We start from the raw sequence: 25,212 nt of genomic DNA, 5'->3' as shown, positions 1-25,212 counted from the left end.
TTACCCCGGTTACTGTCCCTCCTAAGATAAGTGAAAGAAAATGACAATAGCAGTCAAACTGATACTTTACCAAGGAAAGAAAATGAAAATGAAGCATCACAAGTACAACAAGTACAAGAGCAACCTGCCCCTTTTCTTTGTGGCAAAATATATCCCAAAAAATAAAGAAAAATCACATTTGAATGGAAGGAGGAGGAGGACTTGCTGTGGAAGTGCTGCAAGTGAAGGATGTTGAAGCTGGACTCTAATCCTGCTTCCTGGAGGTTTTATGGCTCAGCACTGATGATGTCAATAAATTCTGCTCAAAGATACTGATTCTTGTGAAAGTACTATCAGCTAAACTCCACACAATAGGGGTGTTAGTGTTCCTAATGAACTGTCATTACTGTGAAAGGGAGATTTTGAAGTTGGGTACAGTTTTCACAGTCATGATTCTGTAAAGTTTAGTGGTTGCGAAGTTCTTTCATTTACTCATAGAGTAAAACATCTGCTAACCTGACCTGAACAAGAACATTAGATTTTAAAAAACACAAGAAACTACAGGGGTGGTGGTAAAATGTTTGAGCATGTATTGTTTAGTCACATATATATATATTTTTTTGCACGGACTCTGGATCACAAATACACCTGCAGATCTTCCACAAGGTGGCAGTCTACACCACAGTAAATGTTCGAGCTTATCACAGCTCTACACTGTGGTTTCATATCTGGGTTTGTCACATACCAAATTACAGATTCGTATAAGAAGCATATTAACGGAGTTTAATCCCACCTGTGCTTAATTCATGTGACATTAATCAGGCAAATTAATCAGAAGCAGAGATCGACTTTAAAGAGATATTAAAAGGTTTATTACAACAACTTATCAATTCAAATTTTATACAGAACTTTCACGTTACAAGTACACTTTCAACACAGTATCACACCCCCTTTTTTTTTTTTTTAGCAATTAAGCCAAAAAGTAAAACAAGTAACCAAAGTTTTCACAACTCAAGTTGTAATAACTCGTTTAATTATATTTATCTGAGACATTATCAAATAAACAGTTAAATTCTCGCAGAGAATTATTATCTCATGCAGATAGCACATAACAGTAAAATCATACTTTAGGAAAACAATGAGTTAGCTTCTTGTAAAACTACACAGTAGTAAGCCAGTACAGACTAAGAGAAAAAGGCAAACTGACTTCATGGTGTAATTTGACTTCTTACAATTATTTGAATGAAATGCTCACAATTCTTACAGACTTGTAGTAGTTTAATATACATGATGTGATTCCAGTTCACATCTCAATGCTTTCGTTTTACATGACGACCTATTGGAAGAAAAAATGCATATCCTAATAAGACTGTTAAGGTCAGTTTTTAAACTGCTTACAAAGTTAATTTAATCAAAAGGGCTCAGCTACTGAATCCGGACAATCCTATAAAAACAAAGTACATAATACCAAGAAAGATCACGTACAACGTATCGTTGATGTTATTTACAATGTTTTCTAAAAATGTCACCTAGAATTGCAACCATGAAAACAGCCTAATGTCATTACGTGCTCCGCATTAGACGCTAAAGCCATTAAGAGTCACTTATAAAGCAGAGACAGTATACAAAGCAGGAGATCTCCTCTACTGAGACCCTTAAAATCGGAAATTACGGCAATCAACTCAAACTAATCTGCATTAAAAATGTACTCAAGTCATTTATACAAAAACATTAATGGCACTGAATGAAGTCAACATCACCATGATTGAGTAATGGAAAATAAGGTACTGCAATCCTACAATCACTGCTTCAGGAACAATCAGACTACAGGTGGAATGTTAATGAAATAACACACGTTTCCTAATCGGCTCACCTCCAGAAGACTACCCTACAGGCAGAGGCGAGCTCACACATTCAAATTGCACAACTACAGCTGACCTCACTCACAGAAAATCAGTCAAAGTTCAAATCTGATTCAGACATTTACGTTTGTGTGATGCGACAGTACTTTAATCTACTTCTAAAGGAAAACAAAAACAGAGCTGCCTGTACTTAATGTACGGACTGTCTTTAAAGTAAACCCGTCATATCTCTCAAATATGTGCAAAATGGAACAAAGTAAAGTTACTTTTAAATAAAAAGTGTCAGTTCTACTTCATTGTAAAGATAGTGCTTACAAAACGTCGTGAAGACGAAACAAGAAAACAAACTGCAAAATGAGCCACGGCACGCTTTGGTACGGTCGCTAACGATTCGCTGATCAACCGCTGAAGCTGATAGCCTTTAAATTAAAAAGAAAAAAACCCATAAGATTAATAAATAAGTCACACAAATACAAAAAAAACTCCAAACACTTAAGAACCACGTGTTTTACATCTTACACCTAAAGTGCCTATTCTTTTGTCTTCATCGGTTCCAGAGAAAACATTGCATTTTTAAAAGCATTGCCTATAAATTACAAAATGGACAAAACATAAAAGAAATCAGGAATAAATTAAAAACAGTACGGTCCGAACTGAAGCTCAGAGAGAATCCCTTTGCTCTGCTCGTCAGAGAGACTGTAGAGGCGACGGCACTCCGGCGGTGACGCTCGGGCACAGTTTGGGACGATCAACTCCCTGAAGGCTGAGACTGGTTGGCGCCCCTCCGCGTTTGGCTCTCCTCTGTGCTCTGATTTGACGCGGTGGCGGCAGCGCCGGACGGGGCGGAGACGGCCGGGGTCGTGGAGGAGGAGCTGACCCCGTTGGAGGTGCTGACGGAGCTGTGCTGAATGGCCTCGCTCTGGGGGCTGCTCGGGACGGACATCTCCTCGCAGCTCTCATCTTTGTCGGTAACTGCAACGACGTCAGAAAAAAAAAACTGAAATAAAGGGGGTTTGAGGAGCAGCCGTTTTTATTTTACCGGATACTCTTCAGAAGGCTTGGGCTAGCTGTGTCACACAGGCCTAATCAGATGTAAAACAGCTATTTGCATGTAGCGTATGCAAACTGTTTCATTAATCCCCATAATGCTACTTCTGCACCCCTTCCTTTAATTAAAGCTCCAATGTCAATTTAAACCCACATCATAAGGGTACATTACATTCTGGGGCATGTGGCTGTGTTTCCCATCCCTAACTGCATTCTCATTTGTTTTTTGTTACCTTGCCAACTACTGCAGCGACAGATGATTACAGCACCTGATTTTAATGATGCTCACACTGGAGAGTAGGCAAGACTTGGAGTCGAAATGCCACCAGCTGTTAGGCAGTTGCATTGAATTAATTGGATCCTGATGGAAAAAAAAGACTCCACTCTCATGCTCTGTTTCATAAAGGAATAAGGAGCACAATGATAATTAATATTGCTAATGATATGAAGTCACTTGTGATGGCACTTTGTAATTAATGGCTGGGTTTCGTACTCGGGAACGTAAAATAGAAATTCCGTAGCAGGAAGACGCAATTAAAGAGCGATACAAATGTCTCCACATTAGAGGTTTCATCTGCCTTCTTGGCTGGACTTTGACCGCGTGATTTAGTGCGAGCGAATGTCAAAGAGCCATAAACTCCCTCGCTGCTTTACTGCGCAGAAGGTCAGCCTCGGAATAAATCAGCTTGGTGGTTTTTGTTTCATGTTCAAGTGAGCATTATTGCTCCTAACAACGGCAAGTGCTGGCTGCCCGATATTTCATAATGCTCTAAAATTCTGGTTCCCTGGACCGACAGGAGCTTCTTTCCGCTCTCTTGGTTCCTGAAGTGGGGTTCACTGTAGACAGATGGACAGCTTAGTGTGCCAAGTGAAAGCATGGCCTGGCTTGTTTGTGGGGCAGTCTGGGTAATTTCCTCCCACCTGCCATGTCTACGCTTGGGCAGGACGATGAAGGGTATTACAGGTTCTGGAGGGCCAGTGTGGCCTTATGGGGTATGTAACACTGAGAAAACGGAGCGCTTTACATGACTCACTCACAATTAAATAACGTGCTTTACTAATTAGCAAAATAGTTTATTTCAGTGATTCTCAACTGGGGTGCTCAAGCCCCAGGGGGTAATTCTGTTGGTGTCGGGGAATAAATGGAGGACTGTGGAGTAATCTGAAATAAACACAAATTAAAAGAAAATTACCCCTTTGTTAATGCTGCAGTTTTAAGTGTGAGAATGGCAGTTAGCAAGCGAGGAGAGATGTTCGCTATTAGTCGTGGATGGATGGACCGAAATATCTCAGCAGCACTTAGTAAACAGTTCAGTTTTAATACAAAAGCAGCTGCGAGAGAGAGCTAAAACCATCACAGGTTAAAGTTAGTAAATGTGACTGTCAAACACATGAAAAAGGACACAAAAATAACAAAAATAAAACTTCTTCAATTCAGGTTAGTTTACTTCTGTTTGTGTGTTTCAGCTCATCCATTTAGTTAAAACTACCACAGGAGGAAATAAAGTAACGGCTCTAGTCAGTCAAATATTGAAGAAAATTTGTTCAAATGAACATATCTAGGTCTTTAGCAGTGTATCATTAAGTATCACTATGTGATATATAGAGACTAACCACTTTATTAGGTACAACTTGGTAGTATAGCGCTGGACCCCAGTTTGTCTTCAGAGCTGCCTTGATGATTCAAGGCATAGATGCAATAAGGTGCTGGAAGAAATTTTGTGCTATACTGACATGACTGTACTCATCACATACAGTTATGAGTGCACTGACTTTATTGTCAAACAGCATGTCATTTTCAAGAACCCATTTTCAGATGATCTCAGCTTTGAGACATGGTTCACGGTAGAAGCAGTAATCAGAAGTTGTGTACCCTCTAATCATAAAGAGACAGACATAATCAGTGACCATGCTTGGGTAGGTTGTAGTGTTTAAACAATCCTCACTTGGTGCTAAGGGGCCCAGTGCGCCAAGAAAACATCCCTTACACCATTACACCAACAACCTAAACCTTTGATACAAGGCAGTATGGATCTATGCTGTCATCTTGTCTACACCATGTTCTGACCCTACCATCACAATTTATGAATGAATGGAGACTCATCAGACCAGCCAACATTTTTCCAGTCTTCTATTTTTCAATTTTAGTGAGCTGACAGGAGTGGTCTTCTGCTTCAAGGTTCAAAGTCATCAGAGATGCTCTTCTGCATAATTTAGTTATAAGATATGCAGAAGAGCTTTAGCTTTGGCATCAACGAAGGATTTTTGCCAGAGAACTGCCGCTCACTTCAGATTATTCTCTGTAAACCCTAGAGGTGGTTGTGTGTGAAAATCCCAGTAAGATTGGCAGTTTCTAAAATACTCAAACCAGCCTGTCAGCAAAGTAAATCCCCTTTCTCCCACATTCTGATACTCAGTTTGAACTTGAGCAGGTCATCTTGACCATGTCCACATGCATCGAGTTGCTGCTGTGTGATTGGCTGAAGAGACTGTTGCGCTAACAAGCTAATACAGTGGCTGTTGAGTGTAATTTTGTGTTGATGCTTTGTCCCACAACTAATGAAAAACTAGTTTAAATGAACACAAGGGTGTTATTTTTTTAAGGTGGATATCATAAACTATTGGGAATCTTTGTATTCTGCCATTCAATCAGAGTTCACCTTACTTCCTTTCACTCTCATAATAGTTGCCATTCCTTCTAGGATTTCTGAAACTCAAACACACCTGTTAGCATGAACCAAATTAATAAACTGTGGTATTAGAATAAAGTTCTATTTTTCCATAAAGTGTAACAAACGTGTTTGCTGACACCCTCAGCAACCATGTGAGAAAGATGACCCACTTTATCTGTGGATTCTGCTAAAAATGTCTGCACCAAATGAGACTTGGCTATGACAGCCCACTCTAGCCTGGAAACCATCAGTCCCATAATGCACATGACATGCGTCTGTGGGATGGTTAGCAATAAGAGATGCATAATGAACAGTGGAGCTTGGTGGCCACCCCACAATGAGAATGGTCTGCAGCACTGTCAAGCTTGCTGCTTTAATAGACTCATTTCAGTGGCAATCATTGTCAATACAAGTCAGCAGAGGTGTTCAGAGCAGTGGAGAAGTGACTTGGAGCCCATTTGCTCTGGCTGCATGCTGGCTCATCTGTGAAGGAAGGTGAGTTATGACCAAAAAATCAGACCGACAGAGCCCCGGTCTGGGGAAACAAAGAAAAATAGGTGATATGTTTCTAAATGAGACTTTGTGATGATGCTGTACAGTCTGGGTTGACAACAGCAATTTGAATAAATAAATAGGCTACAAATGGCACACTCTTCTTGCTTATTCAAATATCCACTAAAACGATTATTGTAAGCTAAAGATGTTCAAACAACAAATAAATGAATGCTTACATAAAAAGCATCCTTATCATCCTTTATAATTCAGTTCCTGGCACCTTTTTTTTCTCCTGAACATCCGTCAAGACGCACTCAGCAGACATTTAACTTCATCTAACAAATGTTTATGTTGGTATCAAATGAGGAGGAAGTGCGAATACCACCTGTGGCCTCTTCACGGGAATGGGACAACAACGCCAGTGAGAATTTGTCTCATACACCAGCACCCATAAATATCCAAACTTTTGCAAAGTTTGTCAAAAACTAACAGAAGAAAGGAAGCCAATATGTCAACGGCTCTTTTTTGTTTGGCCACACGTCCTTCTAGTGGTTAGCCGGAGCTCATTTTTAGACACGTTTCTCCAGAAGCCTCGGGCTGAGAATAATGGAGCATTACTCACTGTGATAGCCAGATTTCTTCTGCATGACGGTTACAGGGCAATCTTTATGAGCCAGAAGAAGCTGCTTCAGCCGAGCCACTTCGTTCCTCAGGTCGGTGACTTCAGTCTTGAGGAGTGAGGAGACACACAAGAGCGATCAGTGAAATGGCCACTGGAGCAAACAGCATGCCAGATATATAAACGACAGGTGCACACAGATCAAATCCTACGAAATGATTTTCCAAACTAGATAAAAGGTTAGCTGGTAATTGTGTAAATGCAAATATTATGATTATTATTTTTATTCCTGTTGTAAGCAATGAGCTAAATTGGGTAAATATGAGTTCCAGGTTTAGCAAAGCTACACAATATGCTACAGTGGGAATGTTACTGCAAAAAAATGAACCCCAAAATCTGCATATATACACTATAATAAATTCACATATGTATGAAGACACACCAAAAGCAACTTGAATGTGGCTGTGTGCCCTCTCTATATGAAAAACTCTATCGCTAATGAATTATTACTGGAAATGCAGAGTTGAATTTTAAAGACCTCGCCCACACGACCAGTCAAACTTCTAAAGACTCAGATGAGAACCGGTGAACACAGGGGGAAGGTAACAATACAACAAATGAATTCAGAATCAAGTATGCACTTTTTCATTTATGTATTTCCTGCACAATAATTATGAGCCTTCACTGGCTAGCGACCAGCGCATTTGTCAGAGGTGAGCTGTTCGGATTGTCAGAGCAACTTTGTAGATGTTGCTGAGATTTACGCTCTCGCGTCGTTACAGCTCCCGAGGGAGGTGAGGGTTTCTGCATGTCGTAAAAGAGAGCCACATTACGTTGAAGGTGACTTTAACTGGATTTAGAGCGGCCAGGGGCCCACAGAACACCCAATGGCAGATTTAAGCTCGGGCTCTTCTCCTTTAAAGGACTATGGGTGGCTTAATCTATTAGTCTAAAAGCAGCCAATTTATTTGATTCCATCTGTTTAGTCTAGCTGGTTTTGGCAGGGTTGAGCTATTGTAAGACAGATTTAAACACAGCTGGAAGGAGCGTATGTATCACATCCAGCCAACACTGTATTCAGTGTGCTTCCACCATGACCGATTTCATTTACAGGCAATAGAAAACAGGCACTATTTTCAAACATGCCCACTAGTTCACGACAGAGACAAACATGTGCCAAACATTCCAGCTCCAGTAACGCCAAACTGCGTCATTTTATGACATTGTATTTTAAACGGTTACTAAAATGGACTTTTGAGAGTGAAAAACTTATCTGGAACTTTGTGATTTAATCGAAATCGAGCAAATGGGCCTTCGGTGATGCTGGAAGCTCTGTGAGCTGCCTGGTCTGACACCTCATTAAAAAGCCAGTTAAGGATGATGTTAAAATAATTGTGCATCATTAGAGGCAGTTTTGCTGATCAGCTGGGCCATGTCAGCATGGGTTTAAAAAAAAGAAAGCAGCACCGCTGATTAATGCCCTCGTATGAAGCGTCCTTTCTTCTCAGCCACATGTTGTTCCGTTTTTTTTTGCAGTTAACAGATAAAACTCTTTGATTTCATAACCTTATTCACTCACCTATCCTTTCCTTTTCATCTGCCTTTATTTAAATAAAATCCTAAGTAGCGCCGCCTGACAAGTGCTGATAACTTCTTTTTGAACCAGACGATATTAACAACGTGAACCCATTTATTTTGCGCTGCTGTGTATTCCCTCCTCCACCCTGCACATCTTACTCTGCTTTCATAGAAAAATAAGACAGTGAGCAAATAAACACCACATCTCATTTAATTGTCTGGAACACCGATGTGCCGCACCCCCGGCTCACACTTATCAACAGAGACAGCAGATACATGAACTGTTTCGAACTTGTCAGCATCAGATCCTAATTGCTTCCAGCGAAATGAAGGTTCAAAAAGACACCTTTCCCTAGGAGATTTTTGAGGCCATTCAGTAAACTGCTGAGACAGAAGCGAAGACACGCTTGTGTGCGGCTGACATCTGGAGGATACATCTTTATTGACAGGGACACATCGATGTAAAGGGCTCACACACCGCTGCTGTCACACGGCAGCTCTTCTTAATCGGCTTTAATGACTTCATCACCGCAGAAGGGAAAAGTCTGTGTACGGACGCATACGCTAACATCGTACAATGACAAACAGACACCACAGAGTACGAACACGTACATACACAAAATGACACACTAATAGATCTGAGCGCACAACAAAGAGAGACAAAAGAGTGGTTTGTTTTGGGTCTTTTTTACATGCAGCAGATGAAAGAAATACGTAAAAAGCACCTGTAGGCGTGCGTTCATGGAGGTGAGGTCCTCAGCCTTCTTCTCGAGAGACTGGACCCACACCTTCCTCTTCTGCCTACAGCGAGAAGCTGCGGCCCTGTTCCGCTCCAGGAATTTACGCCTCTTTTCGTCGGGGTCTTCGCTCGTTGTTCTGCGCCGCCGACCCCCTGTGCTTGGTGGGTTTGGTGCAGGGGGCACCGGGGAAGCCTGTACAACAACAACAACAACAATACTAATAATGGAAAGTATAATTGGAAGTGGTCCTGCTACTGAGTGACCACTTTGCCATCACTCTTTGCCATTAAACACAACAGGAAAGGGAGATTATTCGTTTATATTCTGCCCAACTCTGTTTGAACAGCTGATTGTTGTGTCTGGTGGACACACTACACAATGACTTTTATAATGTTTATTTAGCACTAATTAGAAATGTCAATACAAACAGCTAATATTTGCATTGATATTTATGATGTATAATTGTATTGATATTTTATCTGCAAACAGCTAATATCAGTCGATATAATGGCCCTGCTGATGTACTGGCTTAAATTAAAAATAAATTGTTTATACAGGTAATCGCACACAATATTAAGATTTACCCTCACTCTCACTGTACCTGTTACCTGTATGAACTTCTGCAACATTTTAAAACCAAAGGACACGGCAGCCGTGATTAAATACTTTAATAAGCAACAAAAATGGATGATCTCTTTGCATTAGTCTACATTCAAATATAGCTGAAGATTTAAGACACACAAGAGTAGCTTCTTATATGAAATATTAATAAAACAATAAACTGTGAAGATATAAGTACTTACAGGTGTCTCTGTCGTGGAGGTGGCTGGCTGCTGCAGAGAATGTGGAGAAGGTGCCTCGGTTGTGGGCAGGTGAGGAGCCGGAGTAAGGATTGCGGTCGGGGCTGGAGTTGGGGTTGGAGTCGGGACAGGAGAAGCAGGGGCAGCGGTGTGTGTTACAGCGCTGCTTTGGATTTCACCACCATCTCCATTGGTTACCTGAGGAAGCTGCTGGCTTAATGTGGCTTTCAATTTCTGGAAACAGAATTTGGCAAAGCAGGTTAATAAAAACAAGTACCGGTTAGTACAAGAAGGAAAACATTATGTAAAAAGCAAGTGATGTAAAAAAGGAGGCCATATGGTCTGCTAAAGTGCACATTAAAAGGTGTGGCCATTAAAAAGTTGTATTTCTGAAAAATTCACTGTCTATCACAGTGTGATGTACAACAGAGCACAAAAACTACGGATTGTATACTTTTACTTTTACTGGGGAAAATGAAAGGTTACTCATGTGGACCAAAATTTTTATTCTACAACATATCAATAAACAAACTAAAATCTCTCATTTACAAAAGCATCCTGATATTTTGTCTTTGTAGACTTACAGGGTAGGTTCTCGTTCTTAAATGTGGCTGTATGCTAAGATGTTTTATAGTACAGGGTTATAGTTGGACACTTGGACCCTAGTCTCAGTTCTTATGTAATCTGGAACAAGTTTCCTTTCTTCTCAGCTTGCAGCTGTAATAATCTATACTATAACTAACCAGTCTGTCTGTCTGCACTGCTCACAAACCCCCCTCCACAGTCCCGCTGCACTATGCTGCCTCCACCGTGCGTCACTGTAGAGGCGTTGTTAGTCAGGTGACGGTGGCTTTAGAAATTTCCCTGATCTATACTTCACAATTTCAGGTCTACAGACAGTTTCTATGATTTCATGGCTTGGACATGAGCTGTGATACATTTCAAAGATCAACTTCAGGAAACAGGACTGGATCATGAAAAAAGATCTGAATACTTTCTAAGAACACTGCAGTAAGCTAATACAACACATAAAAACATTGAAATGTTATTTATCTTAAAAATAGCCATATTTGAACTAGTGGAATACTGTGTCAAGTTACAGCACAGACCTCAACTTGCTAAGCATGTGGTCAGGAAACATTTGGGCTTAGTGTCAATTGATGATATGAAGTAGCTACAATATTTCTATTGCTTGCTGTAAAGGTAGCTAACACATAAGCCAAGGTCTACAGCAGTATCAATGAATTTACTGGACCAGTGATTTCATGTTGGACCCATACATTGAGTGTATGTACAAACTGTATGAGTAGTAAAATAGGTAAAACAATGTAGTAAATAAGTAGTAATTAATATGGAATAATATAGTGAAACAGGGTATTAAAATGAATAACGTAAAGAAGAAAATTACTGTGAAAGGGTTTCAGAATGTTTATGACATCTTTAGAGCTATGCTTAAAATGTACTTGCATCCTAAGCTTTTCATTTCCCGCATTCTTAATTTTATTTTGCACATGTTGAAACGTGATCTGGATAAAACTATTAATAAAGGAGTCTTTTAACACTACCTCTAACCATGTTACACACAAACAATCCCTGCAATTCACAGGTCAATTCCTCTAGCATCAAAGACGCAAACAAACAAGGTGAAAGTGAATGAGCCTTTGGAAGCAATAACAGAGTGAGAGGGAATGCATTTACATGAGAAAACAGAGGACCACATTATTCTAGCAACTACCTTTGCCAGACCAATCTATCTACCAAATTAGTTTATCGTGTAATACCCTTCCAGAAGCTCTTCTGGCAGAAACAAGATATTATTCTCTTGGAATGGCCCACAGAAAGAGGGAAAAGCCAGTCAGATTCATATTTCATTTCTGCCATGGAAACCTCATCAGTGTAATAACCCTCCATCTCATGGGTGTTATTCAACCATCTGCTACTATATTACTTATCTTTATTTTGCAACTAATTAACAGCATAATCTTCTAAATTCAGCAAGTTAATTATCATTATTGTGGTCTTTGCAGCATCATCAGTCCTTGTAAAGTGCCGTCTCCGCGCCCCCCGAGAGCTAGGTGGGGGCGGGGAGCAGGCAGGTTGAGCTGGGGGTCTGTTTTCTTGACGCAGGCTCATTAGGTGTTTGCTGATGAGCTGAGTGCGGTGGGAGGCGCCGCGAGTAAGAGGGGGGATGCAGGTCAGGCAGGATTCTGCTGAACAAAAGGTTCCATGCAGGGTGAGGCCGACTTAATGTGCCTCGCTGAGCGTGTGCCAGGATGCCCCCAGCTGGCTCTCGCAGGTAGCCCCCCTCTGGTTGGCCCTTGTGACGGCGTGCTGAGCTCAACGCTGTCTCTGCGTTTGTCATCTCCATACCCCATGATCCCCGACAACTCCCTGCCCCTCCCTTTACTCCTTCCTCTTCCTCCTTCTCACGAGTCAGGATCAATCCTACCCTCCCAACACACACAAACACACACACCTCCTCTCTGCAGTTTAGCTGCTAATTTCCAAAGGCGGAGCATGCTGCGAACACTTACAGGTTCTGTGATCCGTGCTTCATCACATTGCCACTGATTTCCCACATAACACTTTGTATCTCTGCCCTTCAACTATCACTGTTAAAACAGGACAACAACGACCATGTTCTCCCTACAGAGAGATATCTGAAGCATTTTTGGTTTTTTGTAGATGGATTATGTTAAATTAGCGGGGCAGGCACAAGTGTTTTTATTCTGTTCCTGATTAATTTGAAAATTATTTTCTCAAATAATTGATTAATCATTTATTTATGTAACAAAATACTGAGTAAATCAGCCAATGGACACACTGCACATGGAATAATAAATCATCTGCACCATTTTTTTGATACCACAAACCCAGTTCTGCTCATCACTTATGAAGAAAGCAACCTTATTGTCTTATTGTTACTCATTAGACTCTCTCATTACCTTGGCTGTTATCACCTCTCTCAAATGGGGAATAACAGCTTCGGTGTGGAAACAACATTTGATGTAAATTAAAGAAGAGATAATAAATACCAGCTTTGCTTCTGACTGGGCCGGCTGAGGCTGTGGCGAGGGAGGTCCTGGGATTCCAGGGACGTTAGGCACTACGGTGACAGGTCTGACAAGCTGACAGCAGACACACAGACACAAATCAGCACAGAGAAAATTAGTCTTCGGCAGTAAAAAGGCACCCAGTGCTCCCCCCACAACGTAAACATACACACACATACACACACAGCCATGGCAGGCTCTCAGAGTTTCCTCATATCTCAGCCTCATTAGGTTGGATGGCCTGTTATTTTGTGGAGGCAGCGCCACATGGAGATGCAGTGTGCACGCTAATGAACCTCTGCCTGCCTGCGTGAGAGCATATGGACAGGGAAGCTGAAGAGAGGATGGAGAGACATGAGTCAGAAGGCCAGACTTGGGCCTCCTCTCGCAGCCGCTGACAATGAGACAGAGGGAGATGGGAAGAGCTGGGGGGAGGGGGTTTGATCGAGTGAAAGGGAGGCCCACTGGTGGCTCATGTTCTCCATCTACTTTTGCCCTCCTTTACTTGTCAAAGGCTTTCCATATCCCCACAGACCAGGAAGACAGAGGTTTTCCCTGCTGTGCCTCTATCAGGAGATAATCGACTGCTGCTCAGTGTTCCACATAGATAATCAGGACTACAGTGAACAATAAGACAGGCAACCACATGGGAGAGTTCAAGAAATACCAACAAGGCCTTCATTTACAACATATTTCTAGATGACACGCAGCCGCGCTGTTCGCAAAATAAACGAGTGGCATCATCTATGGCTTCCACTTTAAATTACGGGCGCTGATTTTGATTGTACAAGAAAAAACAGGAGTAAAACGTGCTGGACAGAAGCCCGCTGCACCTCATCCAAATCCTGTGTCTCTGCCACAAGTGAACTCTAAAGTCCATTATTTCAGTCAGCCTCTCCAGCTTTACACTGACTGCCAAATCTGAGGTGCCAACTTTGTAAACAGTCCCTCTGTCCAACTACAGCAAAAAAACCCCAAACAAACAAAAACAACAAACAAAAAAGAGGTTAATTTAATGTATCGCAATAGCTCAATATCAATGTCATCCGAGAGGGATTTGAATTGTAATCACTCGCGTTGCTGTCCATTAATGTTTGAAAGCAACAGTGGAATTCCTGTGTTTTCACGTTAAATGGAAAACAACATTTCATATGTAAACTGGTGATCAGTCGAGCATGAAATCAATCGACTCATTTGGTGAAAACAAATGCTTTCGTTCATTAGTTAATTCCTTCTTTTCCATGGAAACAGCAGTTGGCGACTGACAACCGGGCACATTACATCTGCCGCAGAAGCTCAAAAGCTGCACAACAGCTACTAAATAAACTTCACAACAAGATTATTTCAGTAATAAATAGCTCTGACTCCTCTATTTGTCCTGTAAATAATGGGTGCTGCGTGTTGATCCGTTTAATCAAATAAACACCAAAATATTCAGCTTCTACACAAAAGTGTTTTCACACATGAACTCCAGAAAATGTCAGGATAAACACCGTTTAAAAATTACTTTTTTAAATACAGCATACGGCATAAGATAATTTCCTTCAGCTGCATTCTCACTCCTTGAAATACTCTGTGTGGTTTCGGTGGGGGAGCTGCCTAACTGGAGCATGCAGGTAACAGGTACTAGACGACTACCTGCTAGCTGTGAATTCACAGAAATATTACCTGTGCTTCTCACATCAACACAAGACTTTGTATCACAGAGCTGGCAGGTTAAGGGTAAAGACTGGCTAACATTCACATTCACAAAAGCACTTCTGCCAGACGATATCAGGAAAAGTTCTGCCCCGTGCATGTGTGAAAGTAGCATAAAAGCACAATGAAACACAATGCTGACAGAATATTACTGGGCATAAAACTTACAGGAATTGTAGTTGGAATATGTACACTTGAGCTTGTAATAGATGCAGGTATAGCAACTGGCATGGTCTGGCCATTAGGCAGCTGTAAGAGCACAGGGAAGGTACCAGACACTGGGCTGAAAGAGGAAAGAGGAAATCACAGTGAGGCAAACAGTAAGCTTTGTGATTAACACAAAATGGAATATGTCACAAAATTAAAGACAGGAGCGACTACAAATATACGACATGATGTCATATTCAGGCAAACTGATGGAAATTAAGGTGTAATCAAGACAAAAAACAAACAAACAAACAGAAAAAGCACCCGTAAGAAAAAGAGTCAAACAATATCTTCAAAAGATCCAGTGTTACTGCTATATTATGACCTAATAAATGACATCAGTATTGCCCAGATATTGACTTCTGGTAACAAGTTGATTTCACTGTCAAGAAAACACACAGGGCTTCACTAAATCATCTGTGTCAGGATTTCAAATATTAAAGAATATCTACTATTAAAGGGAAAGGCCTCTTGAAGCCTTACTGTGAGTACGACAAGCATTTAGCACCTGATTCACTGACCGTCTATGCCAGCGAAAAAATCCTGTTTTAGCATTAAGTTTGTGACTGAAAGGTGTTTCCCTTTTAGAGAGAGAAATCTGAGAGGAGAGTATTTCAATGAATTATATAAACATGACTTATTGTGGTTTGTGGCATACACTATTTAACCCTGAAATAAGCATGCCCTTTTCAGTGCCTGACATAGCAAGGATAGTTGTGTATAGGAGAGTTAATTTAGGATAAATTGGCTTGGGGTGGGTCACTCAAAGCTTTGGGTGCAGGTGTCAAAGTTTTGGCTTTCTCCTGCACATCTTCACTGAGAGCTTAAGGTTCAGTGTCAAAGGCTGTGACTGAGACTCTGACTTTATTTATCTCCAAAGTTGGGAAATTACCTTGTTATAGCTCTCAAAGACTCAATAAAGTTCAATAAAATGAAGCTCGGAAAGTTTAGAATTTCCACAAAAAAGGGATCTCAGTTAAAAAGGAAATACAAAAAAAGTGATGAGCTCACAAAATTAAAGATGACACAATAAAGAGCTCAAATCTAAAATGAATGCAAATGAATCAGACTTCATCCTTGTATCAGAACATATTAAATCTCCTTCAGCCATCTTTCTTTTATCTGACTTTTTAAGCAGTTTCTGGAAAGAAACTCATAAAGTGCAAAGCCCACAACCTACAGCTCCTACTGTGTGCCTGTGACTCCCACTGCTCTTGGTACATCACACTGGTCATTATTAAAATGAAATAGCTGCATCTGTGTTCAAAGATGAACAACATGAACACTGTTAGCAGATCGCCTGCAGAACTTTCCATGCTAATTTGCCCTGCTTAGGAAATCATGTGCACAATAATGAAAGTAATGAAGGTGCTGCTATGTCAATTTCATCTGCTGGATGAAAAGCTGCAGTGTGGGTTTTTATAAACTGATTAACTAAAAAAAAATTAGTCTTTCAAGAGACAAAAGAGGTTGCATGGACTAACATGTGGGACATCGGCAGGAAGAAAACCATTCCACTCAGTATAATTGTGAGTGCAGTTAGCATTTTGCGACCGACTGAATGAAGTTTTCTTCGGTTAGCCTTGTGAAAAATAAATAAATAAATAATTCTAACTAGGTTTTGATTTTGGCTCTCTGCCAAAGACAATAATCAGAGGATACTGGAGGAAAATAAAGCACAAGACTTGCTGTGACGGTGATGATTATGTGAAAACCCCGTTCATGTTTTTTTCTCTAAGTCTCAGATTTTTCATCGATATTTGTATATTTGAGCAACACTGATTTTGTTCTTCAAAGACGGAACTTAGAGCCAAAAGAAAATGTTCCTGCAGAATGCAAATAAATCCCAAAACAAATAAGCACATGCCTCATGAAATATGAGCTCACCATGGCAAAACTGCACAAAAATGATTTGGAAAAGGAAACGATGATTTAATAGAACTAGGATCTTAAGAAACGGACACATTTGGTTACTTACACTATAGGCCTATTAGTAGATGGGACTTGGGTAATAACAGAGCTAGATGTTGGCGATGGGAGAGCTTGCTGTATTACAACATTAGCGTCTGAGGTTGCTAGGAGTACATTGGGAACTTGGAGGGATGCAGGATGGACTATAGTGGATGTTGGCAGTGAGGCTGGCTGCAAAGATAAATCCTGCAAACATCATAGAAGATCTTAGCTGAATGAAGTGTTTAACTGACACCAGATTACTTGAATGTTTCCTATAATAAGATGCTGTTACTCTTTCCTCAACATCAGGAATAAATAATATGAGCAATCAAGTAAAAGGTATTTGTCTGAATCCAACTAATATTTGTGTAGTACTGCTAATCTTTTCAGTTTTAGTGTATTAACAACAGAATAAGACAAGTTAAGAGTTCAAAATTAAATTATATTAAGCAGAAAGTCCCAATGCTTCACAAAGCGGATTTGCAAATTTCTGATCGCAGGAGTAGAGAACGCCCTTCATTAGAGCGTTTTAAATGCTCTATGGTTAGAAAAAATGCCAGAGGCAGCTTAAAGTGCCTACCTTGTCATCATTTGTAGTAGACTCAGGATGAGGCAGAGGGCTATCTCGATGTGTCTCTATCACTGTGGGCTCCTCAATTTTGTTGCGGATGATAGGTGTCGCAAGAGGTGACAAATCCAGGGGTAGCTGTGGAACAACAACAAGCCAAAAATGATCACAAGAATGAACACAGACAAGGCTCAGATGATCTGCTTACACATTTAACAGCGAGAACCACCTTTTTAATTTCATCTTCAGTGGCTTTTTTGAAGTCATGGTCAAAAGGACTGGCGAGTTCATTGAAGAGCCCGACCTCCTCGCAGTTCTTCAGGAAGCGAGTAGGCGTTGGGGTTTGGTCTGCAAGGGAGGAAACTCTTGAGCACAGAGATGGAAATGTAAAGCATCCATCACCTCTGAATATTCCATCTAACAGAGCACTCACCTGCAATGATAACAGTGTCATTCCGAGCAGGGCCAAACTTCAGGGTCATCTCATGTTTGTGTTTGTGGACAGCCAAGTGGTCTTCATTTGTGAATCTCTATGCAAGGTTTCAAAAAATACAGCAAGTGTGACTGAAAGAAGTCTCACTTAAACCTTAAAATTTTAATTCTGACCAATAATTTAGTCTTCTACGTCATGGCTGGATTCTAGCTTGACAGCTTTACGGCCTCTAATGTGTGGCTGTCGAAACTCATTATAAGCTTTAACTGCGAAAGCTGTTATATAATTGTGCCCAACCCGTTTATTTTTATGAGTATTGACTAAACAACAGAAACAAATCCTGCTGACCAAAACCACGAGCAACTGAGCAGCAACAAAGCAACTCTAATGTTACTATGAAAGCAGACCTGACTAAGTAAAAGGGACTCTAACAAACACTGGACATTGGACTTCATAAGGTTAATAGCACGATCTACGTATGTACTTATCAGAAAACTCACTGAGTACAGCAAATACACATCTAACACCTGTGATACACTAGACATGCCCTCAGAACTGTGAAAAGGATCTCAGGACTCTGAAGACCCATTTATATACATTAAGTCAAATTAAGCATCTCCAGATATTAGATGAGCAGTAAGTAAATAAATTAAGAAGCTTATTTTGATCTATTTAGTCACGTTAATTTTGCTTTGATGAGCCAAAATACTTTATTTTTCTAATGAGTATTTGTTTGTTTCCTATGCAGACAAGAGGGAATAATTACAAAGTAAAACTAAATTTGAAAAATGCAGATTATCATTGCTTATTGGTCAAATTGTCATTTAAATCACTGGCAATGGTATTTGCATACATTTCACAAGTGGAGCATCTTTTTTTAGATGACAGGTTGTGAGTCTTTTAGGAAAATTTCAATACTTTTTGAATTCAGTTCATCTGAATTTTATGTATTTTAGCACAAAAATGAAATAGTTAAGTGTAAATTTTGACCAAAACCTACACTTTAGTGGGTTTTAGATCATATAATACATAGAGTATGTCAAAATTACTTAAAAAAAATCACAACAAAAAACAGAGCACCTGATTACCAGCTAGGCATTGTGATTAAGTTCCTTAGAGCCCCAAATCAATGTATATGAGTAGGTGTTGGGAAGTGTACCCTATTGTTAATGTTTCCAGTATTGCTATGATGGGATAGGTTTTAAACTTAGTTATTTAAAACCATTTTTGCTTTAGTTTATAATGTGCTCATATGGCACTTTAAAAAAAAAATGTTTGGGTCTATATACTACGTCAATGAAAAAGTGACCAGTTTGCAATGTATATATCTATGTATATCAATGTATATATATATTTTTGGGGGGATGTGGAAATGTGGATCCAGTCATGTTCATCTGTACCGTGAGATTTATGAAACACCTGTGATCAAACACTTACCTGTCCACACCCAGGAGCAGTACATAGGAAAGGTTTATCATCACTCATATTAAGGAATTCCTGTTACCTCGCCCTGAAATAACAATAAATAAATAAAAGATATATATATATATATGTAAATAAATATCACACCTGCAGATATGCAATGATGTATAGTTCAAGAGCTGACGGTATACAAATGGGGCTATAGCAAATAATAATTAGTGAGAATAAATGTAGCTCATAAATGTGTAAATACAGGGTGGTTGGAGGATGCAGTGGTTATAAAGCAGAGCTGGAAATTTGGACAAAGCCTATGGATGCAGGGCGGCTGCTTTGGTTGTTTACACTCGTTGTCATCATAAAGAGGATTATCGCTTCACTTGTTTTGGCACAACAAGCGACTGAGCCACGCATCCAGGGCTACCATCATCTGACAGCTTCTGTGCTGTAAATATAGCAGCTCATTTTTAACAGACATCACACACATGAACATCTCACTATTACGTTACTACATATGTAGCGCTCATCTCTTCCAGTCGCTTCCACGGAATAGCCTGAGCCCTGCGTTAACATACTAGCGTCGCCATATTAGGAGCTAAATATCACTGTAAACAAAGGAGATGTCAGCGTTTGTTTCGAGGCTGTCTCGTCGTAACGGAGCACGAGTACCTCACGGTCCCAGTAATTATGTCTTTTACCGCAGCTTTTTACCCATTCGCTATCAGTTTATGTGGTCACTTACCCCCTCAGCCACAACCCTCGATTTCCAAAATCCCACGGTCGTACTAAAGCATCGCGAGAACAGCTATGACTCTTCCGTAAACGTCACATTCGGACCGACGAGCCACATACACTTTGCTCTTGTTGTCATTGACCTTCAAGTAGTTTTGGAAAAGAATTAGGAGCAGACATGTTTTAAGGCATATAAAATATCCTTGCTAACAAAAGTCATATTTCTGATGTTTCTCCTTCCAGAAAATTACTGATTTAGTTTTCAGTGTTTTCTGGAGGCTCCAACTTAATCCCTTTTATTATTTTTTATACATAAAACAATCTCTAATCATTTTGTTATTTTCATTACTATTATTTTTAATGTTGTAACCTTCCAAGATTTTTTTTAAGCGTTAAAAAAGTAACAGATCCGATATGTTATCTGACCAGAATCCTTTTGTCACTGCTGATGCTCAAGACTTTCAAGGTTTTAAACATGATTTCAGGCAATCTGTGAAAGGCTCCGGTCCCCCATGACCTGTTTTGGATGTGTGAGAAAAAGGGTGGATATAAACCATAAACCATCCCTAGTTAACTGCACTAGTTTACAATATACACTCCATTTTGAACTTATATATATATATATATATATATACACACACACACACACAATATAGATCACCATTTTATATTGTTATACATTTGGATCTATGCTGATCATTTTTTGTCATGACAAGTGACAAATATTACCTTATCATAGTAAAGGATTGTACAGCAACAGTTTGTGTGAGCCAAATCTTAAACTGAGATATTTAAAGATCACCCTTAACAATGAATGTTAAGCATTTCTGCTTGATAAGTGACTTAATGATTATCAACTCTGGCATTTTTTAAGACTGATTTTACCTCTTCAAATTTAAGCTCAGCCAGTGAAAGCAGCCAACAATAAAGGTGTAATGACTACAATCTGTCAGCTTTTGAAACCGGGGGCTTTCATCACAAGTCAAAAAATTCAAAACCCATTACTTAGCTCAATTAAAATCAGCTAGATTTATTCAGTGGCATTTACAAAAGCAAGCACTCACTTGCTGTCTGAATACAATATTACTTAAGTGCAGCTGAACCAAAAAGTCATTAAGGTGGACCCCAAAAAGCTTGCATGTTATAGTCTATGAAAACAAGGCTGAGTAATGGCAAGTCTAAGCACCTGCTTCACAGAAAAGATGACATTCATGAAGGCCAAGTGCTTTCTGTTGTGTTAGCATTTATAATCCAGACATAAAAGTTACTGCCATTGTTAAATAGTCAAACACATGTATTTTAATCACGTAATTTCTTACATTTGTACAATACATGTCTTGGCTTTTTTGACAGTGTCTAAAAGACTTGAAAATGTACATTTCCCATGACACCAACACGGAACAATTTTGGTAGCCACAATAAAATATGTAGTCACATCTGTAATGAAAATTTTGTCTGACAGCAGAGTTTTACATAGCGAACAGGATAAGGAAAGCCACCATCAAACAGAACAGTCCCATGGCTTCAGACAGGGCGAATCCCAGGATAGCGTATGAAAACAGCTGCTGCTTCAGAGATGGGTTCCTGCAAAGAAAGGAAGAAAATAAGATATCAGCACATTTACAGAACACACAAGGAATCAATTAGCGTTATAGTGAAGAATAAAGACACTAAAATTAAAACAAACCTAGCATAGCCAATGATGAGACTACCAAACACTGTCCCAATTCCAGCACCAGATCCAGCTACTCCGACTGTGGCAGCACCAGCACCAATGAACTTGGCAGCAGTGTCAATGTCCCTGCTGATAGCGCTTGTCTGGAAGCCTCTCAGTGTAGCCTGGCTCAGGGGGCTCTGAGGCAGCAGAGCAACACTGCTCTGTAACAAGAGAAGAGGCACTGTAAACACTGTCCTTTCGCTGCCCGCCTCAATGTAAACATCAGCTGACATTTAAAACAGTGTGGCAACAGATGACAGGAGTAATATAGGAGGCACAGTCTGAAATTTAGGGAAATTTTAAGCAGTTCTGTCACACCATTAATCAAAAAAAATTGCCATTTTACTGGCAAGTTTTAAACGTAAAGATAAACTACAGAGCAGAAATCCACACATAAAGGTTGAACTATTTATTGCATGTGTGTTTTAACTTGTATTTTATTTCTTTTAAAACTTTGATCTGTTGCTTTCAGACACTGCAGACTTGCATAGCTGGTCTTTATCTTTTATGGTAAGCACACGGAGTTTACGTATTATGAAATGTGCTATACAAAATTGACAGTGGTAATTTAGGTAATAATTTCCAACACTGCACTGTTAAGAAGGGCTGTAGAAGTTGCAGAAAGCCTGCATTTCTTCTTACCTCTGATTTGACATCAGGCCTGGACAGCACAGAGGCAGACAGAGGTCGGTAAAGAACCCGGGAACCAGCACGGACCTGCAACAACAACACCAAAAACACGAATAATGAGTCCAGATAAACAATTTACATGAATGTATGCTCAGTATCATACAACACATGTGCTTTAACAGTGGCAACTATTCCCCATTTGTGGATATGTTTGAAGGTGGATGACTCCTTGAATGTCACAGTGTAATTCATTGCAATGTGTGACCTGTGGCGCTTAGTGATGACTGCAAGTAGTATTAAAAGTTTACTGTTGAGCAATGATGTTGGCATATTACAATAAAAATCCAGTGCAAGTTAGCTAACACCCATTTGTGTTGTCATTCAAACTGGTTAGCCTCCAAAACCAGTATCATGACCTTGGATAAAGACACTCCAGGATATATGTACGTGCAAGCTGGCAGCCCAAACGGAAAATGTAACCATTTCTGTATTGTTTGCAAAGTGCGAGGTCTTGTGCACTCTGCGCCTTGTTCTGCTAATAGAAGGCCTAAATGACCTTAGCTAGCGGCCATAATGGGAGCTACGTGCTAAAGGCTAACGCAGGATTATAGATGCATTATTATTAACAATTTTAAAAATCGCATGCGTAAATTTCATGAACATTGCACCCATTCTGCTGCCATTAAAAAGGAATGTGAATTACTGGTTTAGCATTAGCCGGCTAAGCTCCCGGCCTAGTCTGATACCCTTGCAGGAAAGCTGCAGTCAAGTTCAACCAGAGGCCCACCGGCTTTATTTGCGACATTAAGAGAAGTCCGACTCAAAGAAACACACAGACGAAGAGAAACTCACCACAGCCGGCGTGGAGACGAACTTAGCGCAGGCGTACATTTTCTAGTTTAGGTAGTTTTAACCGGTTCGGTCAAATCTGGTTGAATCCCGGGTTTCTCTATGGAGGGAAGATCGGAGAGAATTAAGGTCAAACGGGTGTAAAAATGCCCAGTAGAGAAAATAACAGCATTCATAAGTGCATTCACATCCGTTCTGTATGTTATCCTCACTTGCCCACTGCAATGCGAAGCTTAAAGAGAGGATGAAAAGGGATTTATAAAGATACGTTTCTCATTCAAACTGCCATTACACACTTACCGACTGCAGAGGTCGAACCACAGTGGAAGAGTGCGCATGCGCGATGGGGTGTTCGTAAGATGCCCGGATGGTGACTGGGCAGGTCGTTTCAATTAAACTTTATTGAAAATCAGCCGGGAAGAAACTTTATCAATAAATGTTTTAAGTACGTTTTTTTAAATTTTAATGTGAGAAAAAAAGTTCAGATGGACATTTAAAAATGTTTTATACTATTGGAAATGGCCAGTTCTACTACATTCAATGTTAAGAAATCAGGTTTTTTTTAAAGTTAAAAAAAAAAACCCATTTATCTGCTTTTCCAATTCTTTCTTATCACCAATCACTGAGTCTGAAGCATTACTTGATACTTTTCTATATTTTTTAAACAGGTTTAGAAGAAGGATGTATTTCATTACTGAACAAAATCATGTAACTAATTAACTCAAATAATTAAGTGGCAATGCTAAGTTTTTGAGTAGGGATACTTAACATCAATTTATCCACTCTTAAATATTTATGTGTACCCACACACATCCTCAGTCCTGCTGTGAAAATGAGTGATTTTTTTTTAAGTGCAGATACATGATTAGTTTCTCTTTCTCTCGTGTAATATATTTGAATTTAACACGGCCAACACTGTGAGACCATTTTTCAGGTAGAGGTAGAATTCAACCCCACATTTCAGCATTAGTTTTTCTCTCATAACAAAACCTGCCCGCTGCTGTCCACCTCTATCACCTGTTGTGGTGTGAATTTAACACTCTGTCCAGGGGGACTGATGACTAGGGCCTATCTATGCTCCTCACAGGCTGATGTTGGAGCTGCAGGCTACCAGCACCAGGCAGATTTGTAATCGTGATGAATGACTCCACAGCAGCTGGTCTGTGATGGAAAGGTAATGAGCATGGGGAGCATGCCTTTGCTGCAAGCTGGCTTAAAGGAAGGAAAGTCCCACTGGCTCCTCAGATATGATCTTTTCAGTTTTACAATGAACATGAAACCACAGATTTCTGACCTCATAACCATTGAGTGGGATCAGTCAGTAGATCATATATGTACCAGAAACACAGAGGAAGACAGTGATAGATTTTATGCATTGAGAAACACATAACAGCTGCATGCTACTCCATTCTATTGTATTGTGTTGACTCTGTTGTGGTATAATTCGTTTTATTCTGTTATGTACTATTCCCTTCAGATCTACAATTGTACTGCTGTTTATTCTAACCCATTCAGTTTTATTTTGTTCTGTTCTATACTGTTGTATGCACTTCTTTTTAATGATATTCTGTTCTTAAATGTTCCATTCTGTTCTATTTTATATCTTTATATCTTTGTATTTGATCAGAATCTGTGACCTATGTTTATTTGAACTTTACATTGCAGAAGTGAAAGGTGTTTGGAAGCTTGCATTACAGACCAGAGCCAAGCATCTATGTCGCCACAGTGGATCTGCCACACCTCACTCTATCCCCAGCATCATCCACCTGTCACACCAATCTCCTTCTGCATGTCCTCCTTCATTACATCTCTAAACCTTCTCTGTGGTCTTCCTCTTGTTCTCCTGCCTAGCAGCTTCATCTTCAACACCCTTTGTACAAAGTATCCACTATCCCTCCTCTGCACATCATTTCCCCCTCTCCTCTCTAACTTTGTCTCGTAACTGCTCAACCTGAGCTTTTCCTCTGATATACTAATTTCTAATTTTTTTCCATGTTGGTCAATCCCAATGTAAATGCTAATATCTTTAACTTTAACACCTCCAACTTGCCCTCCTGTCTTTTTCTCATTGCCGCTGTCTCCAACCTGCACACTGATTGGCAATATCTCAAATTACAAACTTGTTATCTTGTTATTGAACCATTGTATGGTGAGTACAGCC

At 40.0% G+C, this 25,212-nt stretch overlaps 2 protein-coding genes across 4 annotated transcripts; both read right to left on the bottom strand.

Annotated features, from left to right (window-relative positions):
* Positions 1-823: 823 nt before the first annotated feature.
* Positions 824-19,945, bottom strand: atf2 (activating transcription factor 2). Its single transcript, XM_026144465.1, has 12 exons — positions 19,866-19,945; positions 19,142-19,214; positions 17,705-17,801; positions 17,501-17,619; positions 17,284-17,409; positions 16,729-16,907; positions 14,712-14,826; positions 12,828-12,920; positions 9,796-10,026; positions 8,978-9,184; positions 6,678-6,783; positions 824-2,813 (listed from the first exon to the last, which is right to left on the bottom strand). Exons 2-12 carry the CDS (start codon positions 19,187-19,189, stop codon positions 2,590-2,592), a joined length of 1,545 nt encoding a protein of 514 aa, XP_026000250.1. The 5' UTR covers positions 19,190-19,214; positions 19,866-19,945; the 3' UTR covers positions 824-2,589.
* Positions 19,946-20,865: 920 nt separating this feature from the next.
* On the bottom strand, positions 20,866-23,437 carry atp5mc3a (ATP synthase membrane subunit c locus 3a). Of its 3 annotated transcripts, none has more exons than XM_026144466.1 (5): positions 23,352-23,437; positions 23,055-23,151; positions 22,215-22,289; positions 21,543-21,733; positions 20,866-21,439 (listed from the first exon to the last, which is right to left on the bottom strand). In XM_026144466.1, the coding sequence occupies exons 2-5, from the start codon at positions 23,091-23,093 to the stop codon at positions 21,325-21,327; spliced, it is 420 nt and encodes a 139-aa protein (XP_026000251.1). In that variant the 5' UTR covers positions 23,094-23,151; positions 23,352-23,437; the 3' UTR covers positions 20,866-21,324. The 3 variants fall into 3 exon arrangements, with proteins under 3 accessions (XP_026000251.1, XP_026000253.1, XP_026000252.1); XM_026144468.1 differs by lacking the exon at positions 23,352-23,437 and adding an exon at positions 23,264-23,339; XM_026144467.1 differs by lacking the exon at positions 23,352-23,437 and adding an exon at positions 23,240-23,329.
* Positions 23,438-25,212: the final 1,775 nt, after the last annotated feature.

The sequence above is a fragment of the Astatotilapia calliptera genome, chromosome 16 (assembly GCF_900246225.1).
Source record: "Astatotilapia calliptera chromosome 16, fAstCal1.2, whole genome shotgun sequence".
Classification (NCBI taxonomy): Eukaryota; Metazoa; Chordata; class Actinopteri; order Cichliformes; family Cichlidae; genus Astatotilapia; species Astatotilapia calliptera.
The sequence above is the reverse complement of the archived record's forward strand: the minus strand, read 5'-3'. Positions and strand labels throughout refer to the sequence as shown.

Coding starts and splice junctions, on each gene's coding strand:
- atf2 (XM_026144465.1), bottom strand. CDS start 19,189: ATGAGTGATGATAAACCTTTCCTATGTACTGCTCCTGGGTGTGGACAG. Junction 17,802..19,141: donor CTGCTCCTGGGTGTGGACAG/GTAAGTGTTTGA, acceptor AACCTTGCATAG/AGATTCACAAATGAAGACCA. Junction 14,827..16,728: donor TCTACTAATAGGCCTATAGT/GTAAGTAACCAA, acceptor TTCCTCTTTCAG/CCCAGTGTCTGGTACCTTCC.
- atp5mc3a (XM_026144466.1), bottom strand. CDS start 23,093: ATGTACGCCTGCGCTAAGTTCGTCTCCACGCCGGCTGTG. Junction 21,734..22,214: donor GGCCTGATGTCAAATCAGAG/GTAAGAAGAAAT, acceptor CTCTTGTTACAG/AGCAGTGTTGCTCTGCTGCC. Junction 21,440..21,542: donor CTCATCATTGGCTATGCTAG/GTTTGTTTTAAT, acceptor CTTTCTTTGCAG/GAACCCATCTCTGAAGCAGC.